This window comes from Jaculus jaculus, chromosome 4, assembly GCF_020740685.1.
Source record: "Jaculus jaculus isolate mJacJac1 chromosome 4, mJacJac1.mat.Y.cur, whole genome shotgun sequence".
NCBI lineage: Eukaryota > Metazoa > Chordata > Mammalia > Rodentia > Dipodidae > Jaculus > Jaculus jaculus.
In genome coordinates, this window is record NC_059105.1 from 117644917 (window position 1) to 117666834 (window position 21918).

General features: G+C 50.6%; 1 protein-coding gene across 1 annotated transcript in view; it reads left to right on the plus strand.

Annotated features, from left to right (window-relative positions):
* The window catches only part of Fer1l5 (fer-1 like family member 5), a 67071-nt gene extending 46498 nt beyond the window's left edge, over positions 1–20573 (plus strand). Inside the window, exons 23-53 of the mRNA XM_045147676.1 lie at positions 55–210; positions 1701–1832; positions 4564–4727; positions 5025–5139; positions 7678–7780; positions 8281–8444; positions 8538–8705; positions 8891–9029; positions 9171–9248; positions 10098–10279; positions 10501–10662; positions 10984–11088; positions 11998–12141; positions 12221–12383; positions 12534–12559; positions 13247–13297; positions 13386–13490; positions 14288–14407; positions 15635–15796; positions 15927–16018; positions 16392–16562; positions 16714–16862; positions 17106–17245; positions 18295–18383; positions 18634–18729; positions 18858–18999; positions 19193–19292; positions 19367–19557; positions 19739–19848; positions 20093–20240; positions 20352–20573. Coding sequence (XP_045003611.1) covers positions 55–210; positions 1701–1832; positions 4564–4727; positions 5025–5139; positions 7678–7780; positions 8281–8444; positions 8538–8705; positions 8891–9029; positions 9171–9248; positions 10098–10279; positions 10501–10662; positions 10984–11088; positions 11998–12141; positions 12221–12383; positions 12534–12559; positions 13247–13297; positions 13386–13490; positions 14288–14407; positions 15635–15796; positions 15927–16018; positions 16392–16562; positions 16714–16862; positions 17106–17245; positions 18295–18383; positions 18634–18729; positions 18858–18999; positions 19193–19292; positions 19367–19557; positions 19739–19848; positions 20093–20240; positions 20352–20573 — 4089 coding nt within the window. The remainder of the gene's footprint in view (positions 1–54; positions 211–1700; positions 1833–4563; positions 4728–5024; positions 5140–7677; positions 7781–8280; positions 8445–8537; positions 8706–8890; positions 9030–9170; positions 9249–10097; positions 10280–10500; positions 10663–10983; positions 11089–11997; positions 12142–12220; positions 12384–12533; positions 12560–13246; positions 13298–13385; positions 13491–14287; positions 14408–15634; positions 15797–15926; positions 16019–16391; positions 16563–16713; positions 16863–17105; positions 17246–18294; positions 18384–18633; positions 18730–18857; positions 19000–19192; positions 19293–19366; positions 19558–19738; positions 19849–20092; positions 20241–20351) is intronic.
* The last annotated feature ends 1345 nt before the right edge of the window (positions 20574–21918 follow it).

Consider the following 21918-nt stretch of genomic DNA (forward strand, 5'->3'; position numbering starts at 1 on the left):
AGGCTGGGAGCTGGCAGCAGAAGGGCTAATGCTGATGCCCTCGCACTTTGAAAGCCCCAGATGAACTTCCCCGATGTGATGATTTGGCTGATGGCCAAGGAGCAGCGAGTGGCCTTTGCTCGGGTGCCTGCCCACACTATCCTCTACTCCCCGGCTGGGGCCCTGCACTCTGGCAAGTTCTGTGGAAAGATTCAGAGCCTCCTCTTGCAGGTGGGGATGCAGAGGGACTTCAGGGGAATATTAGGACCCACCCCCACAATCCCTGGAGAGAAAGAACCCCTGGCTTTGCAGAACTGCCCCGTGGAGCCTCCGCAAGAGCATGGCCCACTTTGCTCTCTCCCTGGCCCCTTTTCGAAGCACAACAGACTAAATATTCACTTCTTTACCACTCACATGATGACCACTTGGTCTAGTGCTTTGTCTTCTCTCCCCTGGACCATGGCTGGGTGACCTCCAGAATATTCAGTGCCTGTAAGGTTTGGGCGCCAGCCCCTTGGTATCAGAAGCATACTAGAAAACAAGACTGACTGAAACCCTGAACACTATGTTGCCCTGATGACAGAATTCTTCCTTGGAGGGGAGGTAAGGTCATCAGAGACCTTCTGTGGCTCTCCACTGCCTCCTAGAAAAGGGGTATCCCTCTGGCCTGCCCTAGCCAACACTCAACAGGTGAACCTCTCTGAAACTCCCTAACCCTAAATGTACCTGCTATTGAACTTTCCAACATCATACAAAGGCCCTCACTCTATTGAAGGCCAGTGGAAGGCCTTCTTCCCCTACAAGAACCACTGTGACTTGAATCTTACTCTGCCCCTCACTGATTGCATGGCCAGGGCCAACTCCTGATTCTGTCCAGGCCTTAGTGTGCTGTTCAGTAGAATGGACCTGCTGGCCACCAGGCCTACCTCATGGTGGGATGTGAAGATTAAAGCAAAATGCTGGCATTTTTAGCAGGCAGTAAATGATGGCTAGTCTCACCCATGGCTTCCTGATTACCTCCCACTATGGAGCCTTCTTTGACTCCCCAGGGAGACTCACCTCCCCTTTTCTGTGCTAGGTCACAGAGTGACCTATTTGCATGTCATCTCCTACTCTAAAAGGCCATTCATTTTTTTGTTTTCCTTTTGGTTTTTTGAGGTAGGGTCTTGCGCTAGCTCAGGCTGATCTGGAAGTTACTATGTAGTCTCAGGGTGGCCTTGAACTCATGGCATTCCTCCTACCTCTGCCTCCTGAATGCTGAGAGTAAAGGTGTGTGCCACCACACCCAGCGCCATTCATTTTTTTGTTGTTGTTGTTTGTTTTGCTTTTCAAGGTAAGATCTCACTTTAGCCCAGGCTGACCTGGAATTCACTATGTAGTCTCAGGGCAGCCTTGAACTCACAACAATCCTGCTACCTCAGCCTCCTGAGTGCTGAGATTAAAGGAGTACACCGCCACACCTGGCCCATTCACTTTTTTTCTCTGTATTTTTTGCCACTCGCTTTTTCTTCCTGGTGCCAAGGATCAGGCCCTTATGCACCCTCAGCACTATTACAGACTTTTTGGCTCCAACACCCAATTCAGGCATAAAGACCTCTGCTCCTAGGACTCCAGGCATGGGGCAAGTGTGGCCCATTCTAGAGTAGGTGCCCCTTCCCTCACCCACACCCCTGTCCTCACGGCACTGTCACTCCCACGGGATTGACTTGCCTCTGGCTCAGTACCCGGAAGGTGAAGGACAGAAGGACACGCTCCCAGCCCACCTTCGGGTCTGCATGTGGTTCGGCAATGTCAAAGACAGCAAGCGTCTGCACCTGCTCCATCAGGGCCACATGGTGGTGTATGCAGAGACGGTGAGCTGAGGCCCAGGCCCATGGAGGGAGGGCCAAGCCAGGGAAGAGTGGGGCACGTGGGAAGAGCTGGTCTGACAGTGGGGCATGTAGTTAGGGCAAGGAGGGTGAAGCCACAGTACCCCAGTACCAGATATGGTGCAAAATGGTCCTGAGAATTATGAGAGGGGTCTGAGAGGCAGCAGAAGCCAGAGCAGTTGCACATACTGCCAGCCCAAGGTCCCTGCTGACAAGATTAGGCATGGGGTAGCAGAAGGGAGCACTCATCCTGGTCACGCTGTCCCTGACAAAGGCTTATTGGAAGCTTGCTGTCCGTTTTCTCAAAGTGTGTGGGATGATCAAATGATTGAGGACCTTGTCAAAAACAGAGAGCAGCTTGGGACCTTTATACCACAGGCCCTGCCTGGACCTTCAGGCCACATTAGGGGTCCTGGGACATGAAGCATCTGCTCATAGAACTATCAACCTAGAGTGTGGCTGAGCAGCCAGGCACATCAAGGCAGAAGGTAGGAGATAACCTTGGTACCCTGGGAGAGCGCCTAGGAGCAGCTCTGACAGCAGAACAGAAATAAAGTTTGTGTCAGGCTGTTGTGAGACCTCCTAGGGTAATGTGAACAAACATCTACTCCCCGCAGATAGTGTTCACTGATAGACTAAAGAAACACCTAAGTCCAATTTGTGAAGCAACGAGTTTAACTGGAGTTACTTAAAGGAACATGAGTGAAGGTTTATTTTCATGATCAGGGCAACTTACAGGCAGCTGTGCCAACAAAGAGGAGTCTTCCCACAGCAATTATTTACTGCTTATATACCCATGTGAAAGGGAAGGGCCTGATGAGCCATCCTGTGAGCTGCTCAGAAGCCCTTTGTGCACCAACCCCCATGAGGGAATAGGTGGCCCAATCTTGTGAGAGTTTTGATTTATTTCAGTATAGCAATGGGCGTGTCTTGCCCGGAGGACAGCATTCCACAATACAGACCTTTAAACTTCCAAAATGAAAATAAAATATTTTTTGTAGCCAGATGGTGCATGCTTGTAATCCCAGTACTTGGGAGACTTAAGCACCAAGATTAGGGCAAATTGGAGGCTAGCAAGACCCTGACTCAAAGACAGAGGAGAGAGATAGAGGACATAGGAGGGAGGTGAAGAAAGGAAAGGAAGAACAGACACATTAAAAATATTGGGGGTGGGCTGGAGAGATGGCTTAGCGGTTAAGCGCTTGCCTGTGAAGCCTAAGAACCCCGGTTCAAGGCTCGATTCCCCAGGACCCACGTTAGCCAGATGCACAAGGGGGTGCACACGTTTGAAGTTCATTGCAGGGCCCTGGCGCGCCCATTTTTCTCTCTCTCTCTCTCTCTCTCTGCCTCTTTCTGTCTGTGTCTGTCACTTTCAAATGAATAAATAAAAATAAACAAAAAAATTTAAAAAAATATTGGGGGCTGGAGAGATGGCTCAGCAGTTAAAGGTGCTTGCTTGCAAAGGCTGACAACCCAGGTTCAATTTCCCAGTACCAAATGTACAAAGTGGTGTATGCATCTGGAGTTCATTTGCAGCCACTGAAGGCTCTCACTTTTTTTTCTCTCTCCATAAATAAAACATTTTAAATTGCATATATGGATAAATATATCATGATATACTTGGCCTTCCATGCCTGCAGTTTTTACATTCACAGGTTCAACCAACTGTGAATTAAAAATGTACTTGTGCCTATGATGGCTGCATCTGTACTGAACATGTGCACATCCTTTTTCCTTGGCATTATGACCTTAACAGTACACCAGAACAGCTGTTTATTTACATGTACAAGATATTGTGTCATCTATAGATTATTCAAAATATGCAAATGGTAGGCCGGGTTTTGTTTGTTTATTTGTTTTTTGTTTTGTTTTGTCAAGGTAGGGTCTCCCTCTACCTCAGGCTGATCTGGAATTCACTATGTAGTCTCAGGTGGCCTCGAACTCTCAGTGATCCTCCTATCGCTGCCTTCCAAGTGCTGGAATTAAAGGCGTGCGTCACCATGCCTGGCTTAGGCCATTTTATATAAGGGACCAGAGCATGAAGTTTGGTATCCCAGGGGAGCCCTGGAACCAGTTTCTTGAGGATACTGAGGTATAATTCTGTCTAAGTAGTCCTGTGTAGAGCTTGGAGAAGCAGAGGTGGAGAAAAGATGTAAGAAGATTGTGGGAGAAAAGGCTAAGAGTAGCACAGAGTGGAGGGGGAGCTGGAGAGATGGCTCAGCAGTTAACGGTTAAGGAGCTTGCCTGCAAAGCCAAAGGATCCGGGTTCAATTCCCCAGTACCCACGTAAACCAGATGCATATGCATCTGGAGTTCGTTTGCAGTGGAAGCCTTGGTGTGCCCATTCTCTCTGTGTCTGTTCTCTCTCTCTCCTTGCAAATAAGTAAATTAATAAAATTTAAAAATTATAAATAAAAGAGTAGTACAGGGGGTCAAGGGTGGAGCAGGACTGGATTGCCCCAGATGAGCAGTGACCAGGGAATAGGCTGGTTGCATTGATTAAAGGTACTGGACTTAACATGTGCACCGCCCTTCTTCTAGCTGAGCAACATGGGAAACTATTAACCCCTGAACCTCAACCTCCTACGTGAAATGGGGGTGTGGCTCTATTTTGCACTTTTACCAGATTTCTAGGATGGGGAGGCAGGGGCCCCAATATTCCCAGCACCATGTGCTAAAGAGGGTGCAGCTACTAACTGGTCCTTCTCTCCCCCAGTATGAGAATCAGGCCAAGTATAAAGACCAGTGGGGGCAACAGGGATTGTATCGCTGCCCTAACTTCTCAGATGTCATGGGACACAAGACCCTTCCCAAGACAGATTTCAAGGTACCTTCCGGATGGCATTGGCAGGACAAGTGGAAAGTGGAACCTCAGAGGAGGTAAGATGAGGCGTGCAGGCCCTGAGCCTGTGTATCCCTGGCGTGTTCTTGGAAAGTCCTTGCATGATTTTCTGTTGTTCCCTGGGTGGACTAGTCAGTAGTGGTCCAAAGAGGAGGGGCCAAAGCCACTGAGCCTGAGAGTACCCCAGATTGGCAGCCTTGCTTGCTACCCTGCCTGGATGCCAGGCTCTCTCTTGCCCTAAGGAGGTGGGATGCCATCTTAGGGGAGCATATGGCCTGCAGATGAGTTCAATAAGTTCAGAAAGGTGTGGTAATTTGGGATCCCCCTGCTCCTAGACTCCTGCTGGACATAGATATCAATAAGAGCCAGGTGCTGGAGGAGGTATATGAGAACCAGGATCGTGATGCCACAGGAGCCTGGGTGCCCGCAGCCATCCCCAATACGGATGTGGTGAGTAGCACCATCCTGCCTCACGTGGGGAGTAAGCAAGATAACCAGATGGGAGACCTTAGAAGCGAGGGTGGGGACTGCTGTGGGATGCTGGATGAGGACTTCAGCTTTTGGTACCGATGAGGGGCTCATATCCTTGGATAGAAGGATGGAGATCCTTTAAATAAGATGTCAGAGACAAAGTAGGGTCTGCCTATAATCCTAGCTGCTTGAAAGGCTGAGGTAGGAGGATCACTTCAATCTAGCAAGTTGAGACTCTGTATCAAAAACATTAGATTGGGGCTGGAGAGATGGCTTAGCAGTTAAGGTGCTTGCCTGCAAAGCCAAAGGATCCCGGTTCAATTCTCCAGGACCCACATAAGCCAGATGCACAAGGGGAAGCATGCATCTGGAGTTTGTTTGGCATGCCCATTCTTTCTCTCTCTCTCAAATAAATAAATAAAGTAAAATAAAAACATTAGATTGTGCTGGAGGGATGGCTTAGTGGTTAAGGTGTTTGCCTACAAAGCCAAAGGACCCTGGATTGATTCCCCAGGACCCCAGGACGTTAGACAGATGCACAAGGGGGCGCAGGCCACTGGAGTTTGTTTGCAGTGGCTGGAGGCCCTGGTGTACCCATTCTCTCCCTCTCTCTCCCTCTTTCTCTGTCAAATAAATAAATAAATAAAATATTTTTAAAAATTAGCCTGGGTGTGGTGGCACACGCCTTTAATCTTAGCACTTGGGAGGCAGAGGTAGGAGGATTGCTTTGAGTTTGAGATCACCCTGAGAGAACACTGTGAGTTCCAGGTCAGCCTGGGCTAAAGGGTTGGAGAAATGACTTACCAGTTAAGGCACTTGCCTATAAAACCAAAGGACCGAGGTTCGATTCCCCAAGACCCATGTTAACCAAATGTACATGACAAACCAATGCAAATGACACATATGTCTGGTTGTTTGTAACAGCTTAATAGTCCCTGGAGTGCCTATTCTCTTCTCTCTCAAATAAATAAAAATAAATTTTAAAAAAAGCCAGACATTAATCCCAGAACTCAGGAGGCAGAGGTAGGAGGAACACATGAGTTCAAGGCCACCCTGAGACTATATAGTGAATTCCAGGTCAGCCTGGGCTAGAGTAAGACCCTACCTCAAAAAACTAAAAAAAAAAAAAAAAGCACACATTAGAAGCTGGGCGTGGTAATGCATGCCTTTAACACTTGGGAGGCAAAGGTAGGTGGACTGCCATGAGTTCGAGGCCACCCTGAGACTACATTAGAAGCAACAAAGGAGACAGCAGTGTCTTTCTAGACCTCTTTTTTTTTTTAAGTGTAGGGAGATTTTATAGATTAAGAGAAGGAATGAGGAGGAAGTACAGAGAGCTCCTGCCATGAGGGAAAGAGGGAGTAAAGCTCCTTTTTTCTTTTTTTTTTTAAGAAAGCCCTTTATCTTCATTTATTTATTTATTTGAGAAAGAGAATGGACATGCCAGAGCCTCTTGTTGCTGCAAACTCCAGACACATGTTCCACTTTGTGCATTTGGCTTCACTTGGGTACTGCAGAATTGAACAAGGGCCAGCAGGCTTTGCAAACAAGTACTTTTAACCACTGAGCCATCTCTCCATCTCTTTAGGGCCCTTTCAAAGGCAGTGTTTACCTTAACAAGGGCAATCTGTTTGGGGCTAATTAGCCTAGCGCTGTCCAATAGAATGTTGTATGAAGATGGAAATGTTCTGTTCTATTGTGTGACTCTTGAGCACTAGAAATGTGGTGCTGAGACTGAGGAACTGGATTTTGAATTGGGTGTCATTTAAAAAAATTTTTTTTAGGGCTGGAGAGATGGCTTAGCGGTTAAGCGCTTGCCTGTAAAGCCTAAGGGCCCTGGTTTGAGGCTCGATTCCTCAGGACCCATGTTAGTCAGATGCACAAGGGGGCGCATGGAGTTCGTTTGCAGTGGCTGGAGGCCCTGGTGCGCCCATTCTCTCTCTTTTTCTCCCTATCTGCCTCTTTCTCTCTCTGTCTGTCACTTTCAAATAAATAAAATAAAAAATATTTTTAAAAATGTTAAACTTTATTTGCAAGCAGAGAGAGAAAGAGAGGTGTCGGGGATTGGGGGTGGGGGAGAATGGTTGCACCAGGGCCTCCAGCCACTGCAAACGAACTTCAGATGCATGCATCAACTTATGCTTCTGGCTTATGTGAGTCTTGGGGAATGGAACTTGAATCCTTGTGCTTTGCAGGCCAGTGCTTTAACCACTGAGCCATCTCTCCAGCCCAGTTTCTTAATTGAGGCAGCTGAGAGGCTTCTGACCACCTTAAAGGACAACACAAGTCTGACTTATCCTGAACATGTGCTAGCACAGTTATCCCTTTGCAACAAAGACAGAGCAGTTCATAGTCCCCAAGAGACAGGTCACCAAAACATATCGAGTGACTATTTGAGTGGCAGCAGAAGTAGCAAGCACTCTGCGGCTCAGGGGTAGGGGACTGGAGGGTGAAGAGACTGCAGGCAAGATCTGTTCAGCTCACATGTCCACCCCTTGCTCTCCATGGTCCCCACAGAATGGACAGCCCATGGAGGCCATGGAGAATGTGAAGTGCCCCCAAGGCTGGCACTTCAAGAAGAATTGGATTGTGGAACTCAATCATGCAGTAGACAATGAGGGTCAGTCTTTGGTCAGGGCTGAGGGAGGACAGGAGGGTCATCAAAGCCATTTTAGGCAGGCTGGGGTATCTGGTTCTTCTGGAAGCCTCTGAGCAGCCATTTCAGGCAGTGCGATGAGTCTGAATTCCTGGAGATCCTCCAGCCTCTAGGGAACACTCTCCACCCATTCCATCAACATGGACCCTAGTGTTGGGACTATAGGTGCCTCCCGAGGCCTGGCACCAGACCAAGCCTTACAGATGGATGCCTGTGAGTACAGCTTTGGTTGTGGGGCCTGAATTCACCCAAGGCAGCTCCGGGGAAGGAGCAGTAGGATAGGAGTCTGGCTTGCTGCCCAGGCTGTGTGGCTTGTGTCAGTCGCCTCCACTTCTAGGACAGGGCCTGAGGAGAGCACTTGCCGGTAGCCTGTCCCTCTAGAGCTCTTCCTTCCCTCAGACCCGTCACAGCCTCTCAGGCTGTAGACACCCAGGAACCCAGAGGCCATGGTGCTGCCTCTACAGGCTGGGAGTACGGAGTGGGGATCCCACCTTCAGGCCTGCCCCAGACCTGGAATCCGGTGGAGAAGACCTACCACTCGTGCCGCCGCCGGCGCTGGGTGCGCGTGCGCTTCCGCACCCACGGGGAGCCGGGCCGCGAGCAGGAGACCCTCTCCTTCCTGCAGGCGGTGAGGCTCTGGGGACAGGGACCCCGGAGGGGACGTAGTCCTGGGCCCCCGAGGTGGGCGCGGGGCCACGACTCTGCTTTCTCCCCGAGGCAGGGCCTGGCCAAGGAGGGAGAGGAAGGCTGGGAGTACAGCACCTTGGGCTCCAAGTTCTACCTGGACCCTCAGCCCCAGAGCCGCTTCCGCCGCCGCTGCTGGCACCGAAGGCTAGCGCCCAATAAGGACAAGGGTGTTGCACCCATATTTCTCCTGGAGGGATCCTTGGTAAAGCCTCCGCAGGCTGGGTGACATCTGCTTGCTCCACTACCTCCTGGATGATCAATGACCCCTGCTGGCTGCGCCCCCATTCTTCGAGCGGGCGGGTGGCACCTGTTGGGGGCGGAGAGGGGCTGGGCATGGCAGGCGGAGGCGGAAGCACTAGAGCCCCCAGGCAGGCCTTTCTGAACCAGGCAGTGCAGCTGAAAGAGCACGCCGAGAAGGAGAAGGAAGAGGACAAGATTCCGCCATGGAATCCGTTCAAGGAGTGGAAAGCTGCTCTGGAGGACACCCGGCCCCCCACCATGCCCTTCATCTACTGCACCCTCAACAGTGAGCACTGGGCCGGGCGTCTGCTTAAGTGGTCTGAGGGCAGAAAGTGGGGAGGGGCGAGGGTGGGGGGTCCATAGGGCAGCCTGTGGGGGGCGGAGGAGGTCCTGGGGTCAAATGAAAATTGGATTCCTTTTTACCCAGAGCCCCACTACTACCAGCTCTTCTGCTACATCTACCAAGTCCGGAACCTGATGTCCAACCAGATCTTGACATTCCGGGGTAGGAATGTCCCTTGTCATTCAGCCCTTGTCCCGCAGCCCCCTGGGGCCTAGCAACGTGGCCATGCAGTTATATACAGAATATGTGGGTGACAGGTGTGCAGATCTCTTCCAAACAGCTCATGGTTGTGATTTGGGAAAAACACTCCAGAATAAAGACTTCCCATCAGGTGTGACCTCACTGCTGTGAGACTAGAAGAGGGAGTTGAGAAGCTTCACCCCCATGGGGACCACCTAGAGAGAGGGAGTTTATATGAGGACTGAAAGAGAGGGCCCAACGTGAAAGACAGCGACACGCTGCGGAAGCACACATATCACGTAGCAAGACAGAAGAAGAGGGTCGGGGAGGAGTCCCTGTGTGGAGAGAATATCACTGGTCCTGTGAGGACCACCATGGAAGGGTTGAAGAGGTGAGCTGAGTGTGTGTCCCCCCACCCCCTCCACTGTCCTCTTGATAGCATTGTTTGTAGGAGCCTGGCAGTGGTAGAATTGCTTTAGGAATGTCTGTGGAGAACTGTATTCCTTGAACATCACCACCCACGTGGAAGGACCATTCACTTTCACTGTGGACAATCAGCCACGGGGACCCTCATCCCCACAACACCTCCAAAAGAGCCCCCCACCTTACATCTCTGTGAAAATCAGGCCCCAACCATGGTGGACAGGGTGTTCACATTAATGGAGGCAAAAGTGCCTCTGGCCTGCCCATTTGCTCTTGAAGCTTCTGCTGAGACAGCCTCTGAAGGGCTAACAGTAGCCAGGCTGCTCAGTTTGGCTCTCCCTGGGACCTGGTATAAAGGCTTAGCCACACAAAAGAGGACAGCCTCACTGCCCTCTCTCTCCACTCCAGGGCCCTTTGTTCGGGTGATCTTCTTGAACCACAGTCTGTGTACCCAGACCCTGAGAAACTCTACAGCTCCAACGTGGGCCCAGACCCTCATCTTCCAGCACCTCCTGCTGTTTGAAAACCCCCAGGACACCAAAAAGAGCCCCCCGCTTGTGGTGTTGGAACTGTGGCAGCATGACTCCCAGGTATGGCAGGCTGCGCTAGAAGCTAGGAAGTGGACTGCCTCATGGGCTTGCTTGAGGTCAAGAGCTTAGAACAGAGCATTCAGAAGTGACCCAATGAGGCTGATAGGCAGAGAGGCCATGTAAATAAAAACATTAACCATTTCTCCTCATTAGAAGCCTGGGCCAGGGGCTGGACCCTGCCAGCCTGGCCTCCACATCCTGTGACTTTCTCTCCCCTCCAGGGAAAGGAGATCTTATGGGGAAGGAGCATGTGGCCCCCAGTGGTCTGGCTGGACGTTCAAAACTGGATTCTGCCCCCACTCAGGTGGCACCCCCTTGTAAAAGGCATGGGGGAGGAAGAGGGTGAGATCTTGGCCTCCTGCGACCTCATCCTTGAGACTAAGGTACAGGGCCTGACTGGGATGGGAAGAAAAGGGGTTGGTTCCTCACCCTGGCTGACCCTCAGCCTGCCCCAAATTACCATAACCAGAAGGGCATACTGCCTCCCTCCCAACCCCTCCGCTATGAAAGGCCCGAGGCCCAGGAAGTAGAAAATTTGGTCCAGTGGTTCTTGCCTGCCATACATTTCCCCTGACTCACCTGTGCTCTGACTCGTGGGGTTTGGGGGCCTCCTCAGCTGAGTCCTTCAAAGGACATGCTTGGATGGGGAATGGAGGCCCAGCCCCCAGGGCCTCATGCTCCGTGCTCTCCCTCCTGTCTTCCAGAACCTGAGAGAGAATCACCTGCCAATCCTTGGTGTTCCCTGGAAGAATGGGATCTACACACTGCCCAAGAGTATCCAGCCCACACTAAAGAAGATGGTCATTGAGGTACGTGTAACTAGGGAGAGGTCACCCAGAGTGGCCTGGAGTGCTTAGAAAGGCTTTCCTGATTACCTAGCCCAAAGCTTGGACTCCTAAATACATCCTGGGGTGGGAAGGGGGAGTGGAGGCAAACAGAAATTACAGCAGAGGCTCAGATATATAGCCTGGGAAATAATTTCATTGCAAGTCTCTTCAGGAGTAGTGGTAGTAGACCTGGGACTATAGCATTTGCTGTGGCACTGAAGACTTGTGCTAGCTCCTATGCAAGAAAATTGCAGCTGTGTGACAACGTTCTGCAGGCACAATGAGTAGGGTTGAGTGATAGGCACAATTCAGACTTAGCCCTGCTTGAGGCGTGATGGGAGGTGACTCCCCTGAGATAAACTGATCTGGCTGGTCCCCACTATGGGCCCAAAGAGACGGTCATGAAGAAGGGCATGGACTTTTTTGAGGTATGGGTTATCAGGTGAGAAAGAAGTCACAGGGTGACTGACTGGTCATGGAGCTCTCATAAACAGAGGTCAGCAATGAGCTGTGGGGACCCTTGGAAAATCTGGGGACCACCAGCTTCTGTGGGCCCTTAGAGGAAGCCAGCCTCAGGAACTCAATGCCCGAAAAAGGACCCGACCAGAAAACCAGCAGTGAGGAAGTACAGCAACTACCTGCCTGGAGGTCAGTGGGTTAAGTGGAAGAGGAGGCAGCCAGGTCTTGAGAACCAGTGGGATCCCTCACCAGGCAGGGAAACTTTAGACTAGGAGCCTCCGATGCTGGCTTCTTGTGCAGTCTTATTCCTAACCCTAACAGGGCATGAGGCCCTGGCTTGCTCCTGGATCCTCATCATTCACATGCCAGTCCATTCCCCTCTGACCATGAGGTGCTGCCTACCCTTTGCCCTGCCCTCCTTGGTTCCAGCAGATTCTGGCCTGGGGGCTTCGGAATATGAAGGTACGCTATCCACAGCTTTTGGTGGAATGTGGGGAGGAGTCCCTGAGGACAGAACCCATCAGTGACTTCCAGACCAACCCCAACTTCCCAGAGTCTGACCTTTTCCTCACAGCGGTAAGAGGCCCTGGGTAGGGGCTGAACAGTCTTCTTCTTTTGAGGGGGGCCTCACATTCTCCACTTCATTGGACTTTAGTTCATACCAATGGAGGAGGCCTATGCGATGCCCCTTGTGGTGAAAGTGGTAGATGACCAAGACTATGGCCAGCAGACTGTGGTGGGTCAAGCCAGCATTGACTTCCTCCAGCCCTATTTCTGTGACCCTTGGGCTCAGGACTACATGCCCCCGCGGCTTCCAAGTAAGACCCTTTCAGTGGGCCTGCCCCCACCTGCTCTAGCCTCACCAAGGAGCCCCACTGGGAGTGGAGTAGACCCTGGCTCTCCTGTGGGTTGGTGTCTTTCCTTGGTGTCCCCCTCCTGAGGTCCATGATTGTGCTCTCTCCACACAGCGCTGTCTGTGAAGAAGCCTCAGAGCGTGAGTAAGGCCCAGGGCCACCTTCTTCCTCCCTGTTTACGTGAACGACCCTCCCCCTGTGGAGGGGTGACCATTAAACTGTCCTGGTGTCTCAGCCCCGGGGAAGGGGTGCAAATTTATAGAAGGCTAAAGGTGGCGGCTCTTAGGTCTGTTTTTTTTGTGTTTTTTTTTTTTTTAATGTAACTGTCTTATGTAGCTCGGTAGTGTCAAACTTGCTATATAGCCAAGGATGAACTTGAACTCCTGATCCTCCTGCCTTCCATTCCCAAGTGCTGGGAATACAGGAATTTGCCCAGTTCACCTGCATTTTTTAATTCCCAAGACCAAGGCCACCGAGAGATCCCACCAGAGTGTCACAGCAGATATCCCAGCACTAGGGAGGCTGAGGCAGGAGGATCATAGCCTAAGACTATCCTAGTTCACATAGTGAGACTCTGGAAGTGGGGAAAGGATTCTGACTCCAGAGGTTGAAGTGGAGTTCTGCACTTCTGAGCGCCTTTGAGTCCAGTCTGTATCTGTGGGCCATGAACATAAGCAGCATGCTTCTCTCTGTGTTCCCAATTCCCAATCTGAATTGGACTTTGTCTGAATTCCTTGAGAAGTGCAAGAGGTCAGGGGAACCAGAAAAATACCCCACCACACACCTCCATCCCTTCTCTTCTCCTCTTTTACTTTCTCACCTTTCAGTTTTTAGGGCACATCTACGAAAAGTTCTGGTTCAAGGCCAGCCAAGCTGAGGTAGGCTTAGACCAAGGACTTAAGAAACAACCCCCCGGGGGTGGGGGTGCCCTTGGCCAAAGGCCAGCATGAGCCTCTTCCCTGCCAGGATGAATATGAGCACGAGGTGGACTGGTGGAGCAAGCTATTCTGGGCTACAGGCAATGATGACAAGTCCTTGAACTACAAATACAAAAGCTACCACACCCTACAGGTTTGGAGGGTCCTAGGAAAGAGGTGGGATAAACTCTCCCTCTGGAAAGGGCTATAAATCTAACTTTGGTTCCTTTGGGAACCAAGTGAAGGTTTTTATGTTGTTGTTTTATTGAGGTAGGGTCGCATTGTAGCTCAGGCTGACCTGGAATTCACTAATGTAGTCTCAGGATGGCCTTATCATGACCATCCTACCTCTGCCTCTTGGGTGCTGAGAATAAAGACGTGAATCACCATGCCCTGCTAGGTTTTTTTCCCCCCTTCTTTTTTCGAGGTAGGGTCTTGCTTTAGCCCAGGCTGACCTGGAATTCACTATTTAATCTCAGGTGGCCTCGAACTCATGGAGATTCTCCTACCTCTGCCTCCTGAGTATTAAAGGGGATTAAAGGCATGCACTCCCAAGCCTGGCTGTGCTGGTGTGTTTTTTTGTGACAGGGTTTCATGAAGCCCGGGCTGGCCTCAAACTTGGTATGTAGCTGATTGTCATGCCTCCACCTCACATGACAGGCATGTGTCATCATACCCAAGCTTATAGGGTGCTAGGAATGAAACCCAGAGCCTCGTGCATACTAGGCAAACACTGTCAACTGAGGTCCATCTCCAGCCCAAGTGTGGGAAGATTTGGCACTGTCACCTTAGACTCCTAGAGATCCTACCATCAGCCTCTTCATCTGAAGCAGGCAATGGGGTCAACAACCAGGCAGACACTTTGGAAAAGGTCTCTGGGAGCTGGTGGTCTTTCTACCTCCTGATCCCCAAAATGGTCCACCAGCCCAGGTTCTACACATACCCCTGCAGGTGTATGACTGTGAGCTGGAGGCTGTTCCGGCCTTCCAAGGCCTGCAAGATTTCTGTCAGACCTTCAAACTCTACCAGGAGCAGCCCCAAGTGGACAGCCCTGTGGTAGGGGAGTTCAAGGTATGTGTCTACCTACCCCAGCTTGGCTGCCCATCTGTCCCCAAAAGACTAAGGAAAGGCCTAGTTCTCTGTGTTCATGACAAGGATGAGGTAGGGAAGGCTTAAAAGGCAATTTGGGGAATGGAGGAGTAGAGATTAGTTTATGCAAGGATTCCGGGAGGCAGAGCCTTTACACTCCCAGTTCTGGCCTGTTAGCCCTTCTAGATGGCTGACTCAGCAGGCACTTCAGAGCAACTGGGCATATACCACAGGCCTGAGGCACCTTTGCCTCCATTTATGTGAACACCCTGTCCACCATGATTGAAGCCTGACTTTCACAGAGATATAGGGTGGGGGCTCTTCTGGAGGTATTCTGGGGATGAGGGTCCCTGTAGCTGATTGTCCACAGCTCTGGGGATGAGGGTCCCTGTGGCTGATTGTCCATAGCAGAAGTGAATGGTTCTTCCATGTGGATGGTGATATTCAAAGAACAGTTCTCCACAGACATTCCTAAAGCAATTCTACCCCTGCTGGGCTCCTATAAACAGTGCTATCAACAGGATAGTGGTGGTGGTGTTGGGGAGGGGGGACAACACTCAGCTCACCTCTTCAACCCTTCCATGAGAGTTGGCATCAGTAGACTCTGGAAAGACCAAATGGCTTCAGGAGCTTTGCCCAATACCCCCTCCAAGCATGGTGGTCCCTGGTGAATACCTCTATTACATCTGTCTCTACCACCCTCAACCAAACCCTGTCCCTGCTGAACTCAGCCAGAAGCACTTCCTGGGGTGCTTTTAAAAACCTAGCCAGAGAGCTGGAGAGATGGCTTAGTGGTTAAGGCATTTGCCTGCAAAGCCAAAGGATCCCAGTTCAACTCCTGAGGATCCACGTAAGCCAGATGCACAAGGGGGCGCATGCATGTGGAGTTCGTTGGCAGTGGCTAGAGGCCCTGGTGTGCCTCTCTCCCTACCTGCCTATTTCTGTATCTCTCAAATAGATCAATAAAAATTAAAAAAAAAAAAAAAAAAACAGCCAGAGCGGGGTGTGGTGGCGCATGCCTTTAATCCCAGTACTCGGGAGGCAGAGGTAGGATGATCGCCATGAGTTTGAGGCCATCCTGACAATACATAAATGTATTCCAGGTCAGCCTGAGCTAGAGTGAGACCCTACCTCAAAAAACAACAAAAAACACAATAAAACCTTGCCAGCACTTCCAGACTGGGACACCAATACCTTCCCAATTCCCAGGGTAACTTCCGCATCTACCCTGTTCCTGAGGACCCAGAGCTCCCCAGGCCCCCACGCCAGTTTTTGGTTTCTTCTGAATATGAGGACTTCCCTCAGTTGTGCTTGGTACGGGTGTACATAGTGAGAGCCATCAACCTGCAGCCACAGGACTACAATGGCCTGGTAAAAAGTAGCCCCTGCCCACCTTCCCTGAGTGCCAACTCCCTATAGCTCCACACAGGACATTTCTACCCATTCCCTCCCTCCCTGACCAACCTGAATTGACTTCTACTTCCTACCCTTCCCCTCCTAGTGTGACCCTTACGTGATCCTGAAGCTGGGGCAGACAAAGCTTGGCAGTCGGGACTCGTACCACCCCAACACTCTGGATCCCATCTTTGGCATGTGAGTTGCCCCCATTTGCCCACCTCCACCTCCACCTCCCTGGCCTTGGCCTTCATGTCATGCTGGCAGGAGGCTCCAGCAGTGTTTTCCTTCCCAACCTCTGAATCCTCTCTGAGCAGCGTCTCACGTGCTTAGGTGCTCAGCAGGCAGTAGTAGGCACGCCAGCACTGCCCTCTCTCCTCTGAGAAGGGAGCAGAGGCATCTCTGCCAGGCCGAAAGTCATTTTCAGTCATATCTGGGGAATGGCTACTGGCAGACAGGAGCCTACCCCATGCTCTATAAACGAGGAAAGGGGTGGAACAGGGACCCTCAGGCTGTGATGTTGTGGTATGGAGAGTGCCTGACCCATACTCTCCAACACCTTCCTCTCTAGGATGTTTGAGATCACCTGCAATATCCCTCTGGAAAAAGATCTGCAGATCCAGCTATATGACTTTGATCTGCTTTCATCTGATGATGAAATTGGAACTACAGTTATTGACCTTGAAAACCGACTTCTGTCTGGCTTTGGAGCCCGCTGTGGGCTCTCCAGATCCTATTTCCAGTGAGTGGACTTGTCTGGCTAGTGAAGCAGGCAGGGGGAGGTATAAGCCCACAGCTCCCTTGGGAGAGCTGGGAACTCCTGGGCTCAAAACCATGGCTTCATACCTACAACCTGCAGCTCAGAGCGGCATGTTCTCTTACACACCCAACAGGTCGGGGCCCTTTAGGTGGCGGGATCAGATGACTCCAAGCTATCTGCTAGAACGCTATGCCAAGCGGAAAGGACTGCCTCCACCTGTGTTCAACCTTGAGGAAGACTCTGTCCTTTACAATGGGAAGAAATTCAAGCTGCAAGACTTTGGTGAGCTCAGCACACTTCCAGAGGGCCTCTGAAATCAGTGGGGCTCCACAGGATGGAGAAGTTGCAGATCAAGACAAGAGAAGGGAAGACAAGGAGAGGTTCCTGAGCAGAAGACAGGCATATCGTTCCACCTTTCCCTTTTCCTCCTGTAGAAGGCGACCATGGCCACTACCCAGGAGAGACTGAGAAAGGCGACTAGAGAAGGGAATGTTAATGACTTGTAATCTCCCCTCTCCAATTCAGAGACCAAAACCCCTACGGTTCATGGTTTGGGACACAAGAAGGAACGCCTGGCACTGTACATCCTGCATGCCCAGGGGCTGGTACCTGAGCATGTGGAAACCCGCACACTGTACAGTGACAGCCAGCCAGGCATCGACCAGGTATGACATTGGACAGGCTACTCCTGCCTCCTATGGAATGGATTAAGGGTGCCCTTCCATCCAGGACATAGCTCATGATGAGAGGAAAGGACAGGTCAACAACTCAGAAGCTAAGCATGTTCTTCACGTTATAAGCAAGAAGTCCTAGTGCTATAACTTAGAGACCTTCAGAACTACAAAGGCCACCTATAAGGAATGGAGGCCACACATCAGCTGTGGGAAGTGAGGGAGCCCTACCAGCAAATGCCTCCTCTGCCCTGGTGCTTCCAGAGGTGCGAGGAGTGCTAACTTAGGTCAGAGGGCACAGACATTACAACCCTGGTTCTAGCTGTTAACTGCAGGCTGTCTTCTTTATGGCAAGGAACCCAAGAGGCACAAAGATCCCCAAGGGCACCCTAGTTATCTTTCACCCTCCAGTTGCCAGAATGGCTTCCTTATTCCCCAAACCTTTCACTCATGCCACATTCAAGATTAAAAGTCCTCTGCTGAGCAATCTCTAAAATAACCATCTCATTAAACCTGTTTTGTCAAATGTGTCACCTTCAAAAGAATCAAAGTAGGTCAGTTTGACAGACAACATACTCACTTAGTTTCCAGAGTATCACGTGCTTCCATGTCCCTTCTTCCCTCACCATTTTCAACCTTTATCTTCCTTCCCAGGACTCTGTACTTTGTGACCAGTTGGTTATCCTTAGGCAGTGGTCACACAACACAAAAATGACCTTACTATCTATCCAGTTTCCTCTTATTCAAGGCTATCGCATTTAATAAGTAAAGGCCATCAAAGGCCATCTAGCATGACCTCCTGAAAAACCACTATCCACTCCTCACCCCCTGCCCGTTAGAAGTGATATCTTAGCATCCACCTTGGCCTCACAGCCAGCATACCCCACCTTCACTGAACTGTGTTTCCAGCCTAAAGCAGAATGGAAGCTTCCAGGCAGTAATTTGTCACCTCATAGAAATCTCCATGTTCCACCCCTGGGTGGTGAGAATACAGCCTCATCAAACCTCAGAACCCCCAACCAGCAAATCCATTCTGGCTCTAGGGTAAGGTACAAATGTGGGTGGACATCTTCCCCAAGAAGCTGGGACCTCCTGGCCCCCGAGTCAACATCAGCCCCAGAAAACCTAAAAGGTGAGTGTGTGACAATCCAATTTCCAACTGCAGCATTTCAGTTCAGCCCCCAGGGTGCAGGGCCCTGCTGCCCTCAGATACTGCGTGGCAGGAATTCTTAACTGGGAATGGAAGCTTTGTTGGAGCTTTCTACCCAAGTTTCTCCAAATCAGCAAGAACATGGAGGGCAGCCCTGGAGCCTCCTCTCCCTCGCCAAGGCTGTGGTTGGGGAACTACTCCTCAGCAAAGCCTTACAGCACAGTGGCTGCAGGTACGAGCTGCGGTGCATCATCTGGAACACTGCCCAAGTGGACCTGGTACATGAGACTTTAAGTAGAGAGAAGACAAGTGACATCTACATCAAAGGGTGAGGATGGAAAGCGCTCCAAAAGTGCCCTCAGTCCCCCCGATCAGTCAACCTGCTGGGGCCTCCTAATCCTGGGAGGGGGAGAAACTGTTCACATGGAACACCATGTGAAAGGGCTCTGGCCCCAGGTGGCTATTTGGCCTAGAGAAGGACATGCAGAAGACAGATATCCACTATCACTCCCTGACTGGAGAAGCCAACTTCAACTGGAGGTTCATCTTTACCATGGACTACCTGGCAGCAGAGCATATGTGTGTACAGAGCCAGAAGGTAACAGGTGGGGGAGGAGGAAAGCCCCAAGATCCAAAAGATCCCCTTCCCTCCAGAGATCTGCAAGTTGAGAGAGAACATTAGGAATATGTTCTCAGGAGGAAACCCTCCTCCCTGATAGTCCCTCACTGCTGGACAGTGGGTTCCCAAGGTGTCTGAGGGAAATGTCATTAACGTGGTGGTCATCCTCCAGGACTACATATGGAGCCTGGACCCCACGTCGATGAAATTTCCGGCCAGGCTCATTATCCAGATCTGGGACAATGACATTTTCTCCAGTGACGACTTCCTAGGTGAGGTCTTGGCCTAAGGTTTGTGGCACAGGGTGGGGCGCTCTTCCTTGCTGATGACCTTTCTCTGGGCTTAGGGGTCCTGGAGCTTGATTTATCCGACATGCCCCTTCCGGCTCGGTATGCCAGGCAGTGCTCCCTCACAATGATGGACCATGACCCCAAGTGGCCCTACCTCCAAAACAAGCATGTCTCCCTCTTTAAGAAGAAGACCATAACTGGATGGTGGCCTTGCCAGGTCCATGATGGTGACAAGTGGCGTTTGTCGGTAGGAGCTGGGGAAGGTATCTAGTGAACAGAGCTATGCCACCTAACCCAGCTCTACCTGGCTTCTGGGGGCTTCAGCTGACTAAATCTCCTTTTCTGTGGATGTGGGGAAGTGGTCCTGAAATTACTTTGTTCCTACTATCTGACCTCAGTTCCCCCCGCCCACCATGTGGTATCCCCAGGGTAAAGTAAAGATGACTCTGGAGATGCTGTCAGAGAAGGAAGCCTTAATCAAGCCAGCTGGACGAGGCCAGTCAGAACCCAACCAATACCCTACACTTCATCCTCCCCTGTAAGGGCCCTGCAGGGCACAGGCACCAGGCTTGCTTTCTCTCCTCTTTTGCATGGGGTGGTGATGATGGGCTTACCAATGAATGGTCAGGGACAGTTAGTTCACACAGATCAGTTACAGTAAGCAAATAACAGACTTGGGGGTATGAGGTGGAGTCCCCTCCCCACAAAGTTCCTTATTCTGGATCACTTAACCTGAAGATTCCTCCTTTCCTCCATTCTCTGGTTTCTCCTGACATGGACAGGCGTAACAACCCCGCTTTCATGTGGTTGCGATCACCTATTAAAAACTTCTGCTATGTTTTCTGCAAACGCTACCGCTTCAGAATCATATGTACCTTCGTCATATTGGTTATAATGTTTACACTGTTCAGCTTTATCTACTCGGCTCCGGTGAGTGGCAGCCACAGGGAAAGGACAAAGGCACTGGTTGCTCTTGGGAAGGCCCGGGGAGTGTAGTCAGGTTGCTACTTTAGGCTTACTGTAGTGTTGCCTCTTCTCTAGAACTATTTGGCCATGAGCTGGATCAAACCTGAACTTCGACTGCACCCTCCCATTAAAATATTCAACCTCATCAGTTCACTGAATACCAGCAATGCCAACTCTTCCATCCTTGACACCCAGACTTCAGACCTAGAGCCTGTAAGAGACCATGAGCCCATACTCCTCAAGGGATTCAAGAATTACCTCAATGGTGTCTTCCCAGAACTTCCAGCTCAAAACTAAACTGACCTGGCTTTTCTCCTGCCTGCTACTGGCATGTCCCTTGTGCTTCCTACAAGATCCTTCTTTTTGCCTTCTAGGACATCTCCAAGGGCTATTCACATTCTGTTCAGACACCATTTCCAACAAGAGTAGAGCTATGCTTTTCTACTGAAATAAACAAGTTTGATTATACAGAACCACCTTGGAACTTAGGGGTGGGGATGAAGACCATGTGAAAGGCTGAAAAGCACTAGCTCTTCAGACAAGACTCGGGGCAGGGAATAAGTTCATCTTTAAGCACCTCCTCTAGTTCTCAATCTCATCTGTGCTAGGAGGCTATGGCATCAGAGGAAACAGAGGAAGGGTGACTGCAGGAGGGAAGTGGCTCTCTTGGGGCACATGTCAACACCATGGCTCTTAGACCAAGCAAATGTGCCCAAGACACACTATGACCCTAAACTGTTTCTAAAACACACTCTGGAGTTACAATGCCCATTGTTCTTACAACAAGAAGTAAGACTGGGGCAGAAAATACAATACTGGGTAGGTGGGCTTTTTGCACTATATTTCTGTAAGGGTAGAAGCCCAGTCCCTAGGCAGGGTGGGGACTGCACATCCCATCTTGTGACCTTTTTCAAAAAGCCTCAAGGTTATGAACAGAACTCACACAAACATGACTGGTACCATCTCTCACTATTCCCCTATGATCAGAACCCTCCTGTTCCATTGCTTCTCAGTCATTTCCAGAGTCCACCTAGGTCCTCTACTACATAGGCCCATTCAACTTCATGAGCTCAGACAAAACAGCCATTTCAGATCTCCTGGTCCCAAGACTAAACCCCAGGTCAGTTTGTCCCTTGGCTCCCTTGAGCTCTACTACTATGAAGAAGGTATTAGAAGCTTTCTGCACCCACCTTTATCCCACCAGAAGAAGGACAAAGTGGTCTTGTGCTTAATTAGGCACATGGGAAGGATAGAAAACCTGAGAAGATGGATGCCTCCCCACTATCAGGGTGGATCCCCACTCTGGCTTTCTCCTAGCCTAGAGATGGATAATAATAAGATGAGTATAAAGGTTTTCCTAACCACCCAGGAGAGGCAGAGTAAGAGCTGACATGCCTGAGGCTCAGGAAGAAGGCCAAGGCCTCTAGCCAAGACCACCTAGTCCAAGGAGGACACTGAGCTGGCTATGATGGTTCCCGCTTTTAAATCCCAGAACTCAGGAGGCAGAGGTAGGAGGCTCACTGAGAGTTTGAGGCCACCCTGAGCCGACATAATGAGTTCCAGGTCAACCTAGGCTATAGTGAGACCCTACCTTAAAATAAAAAAGGTGGGGGAGGTTGGAGGGATGGCTTACCAGTTAAGG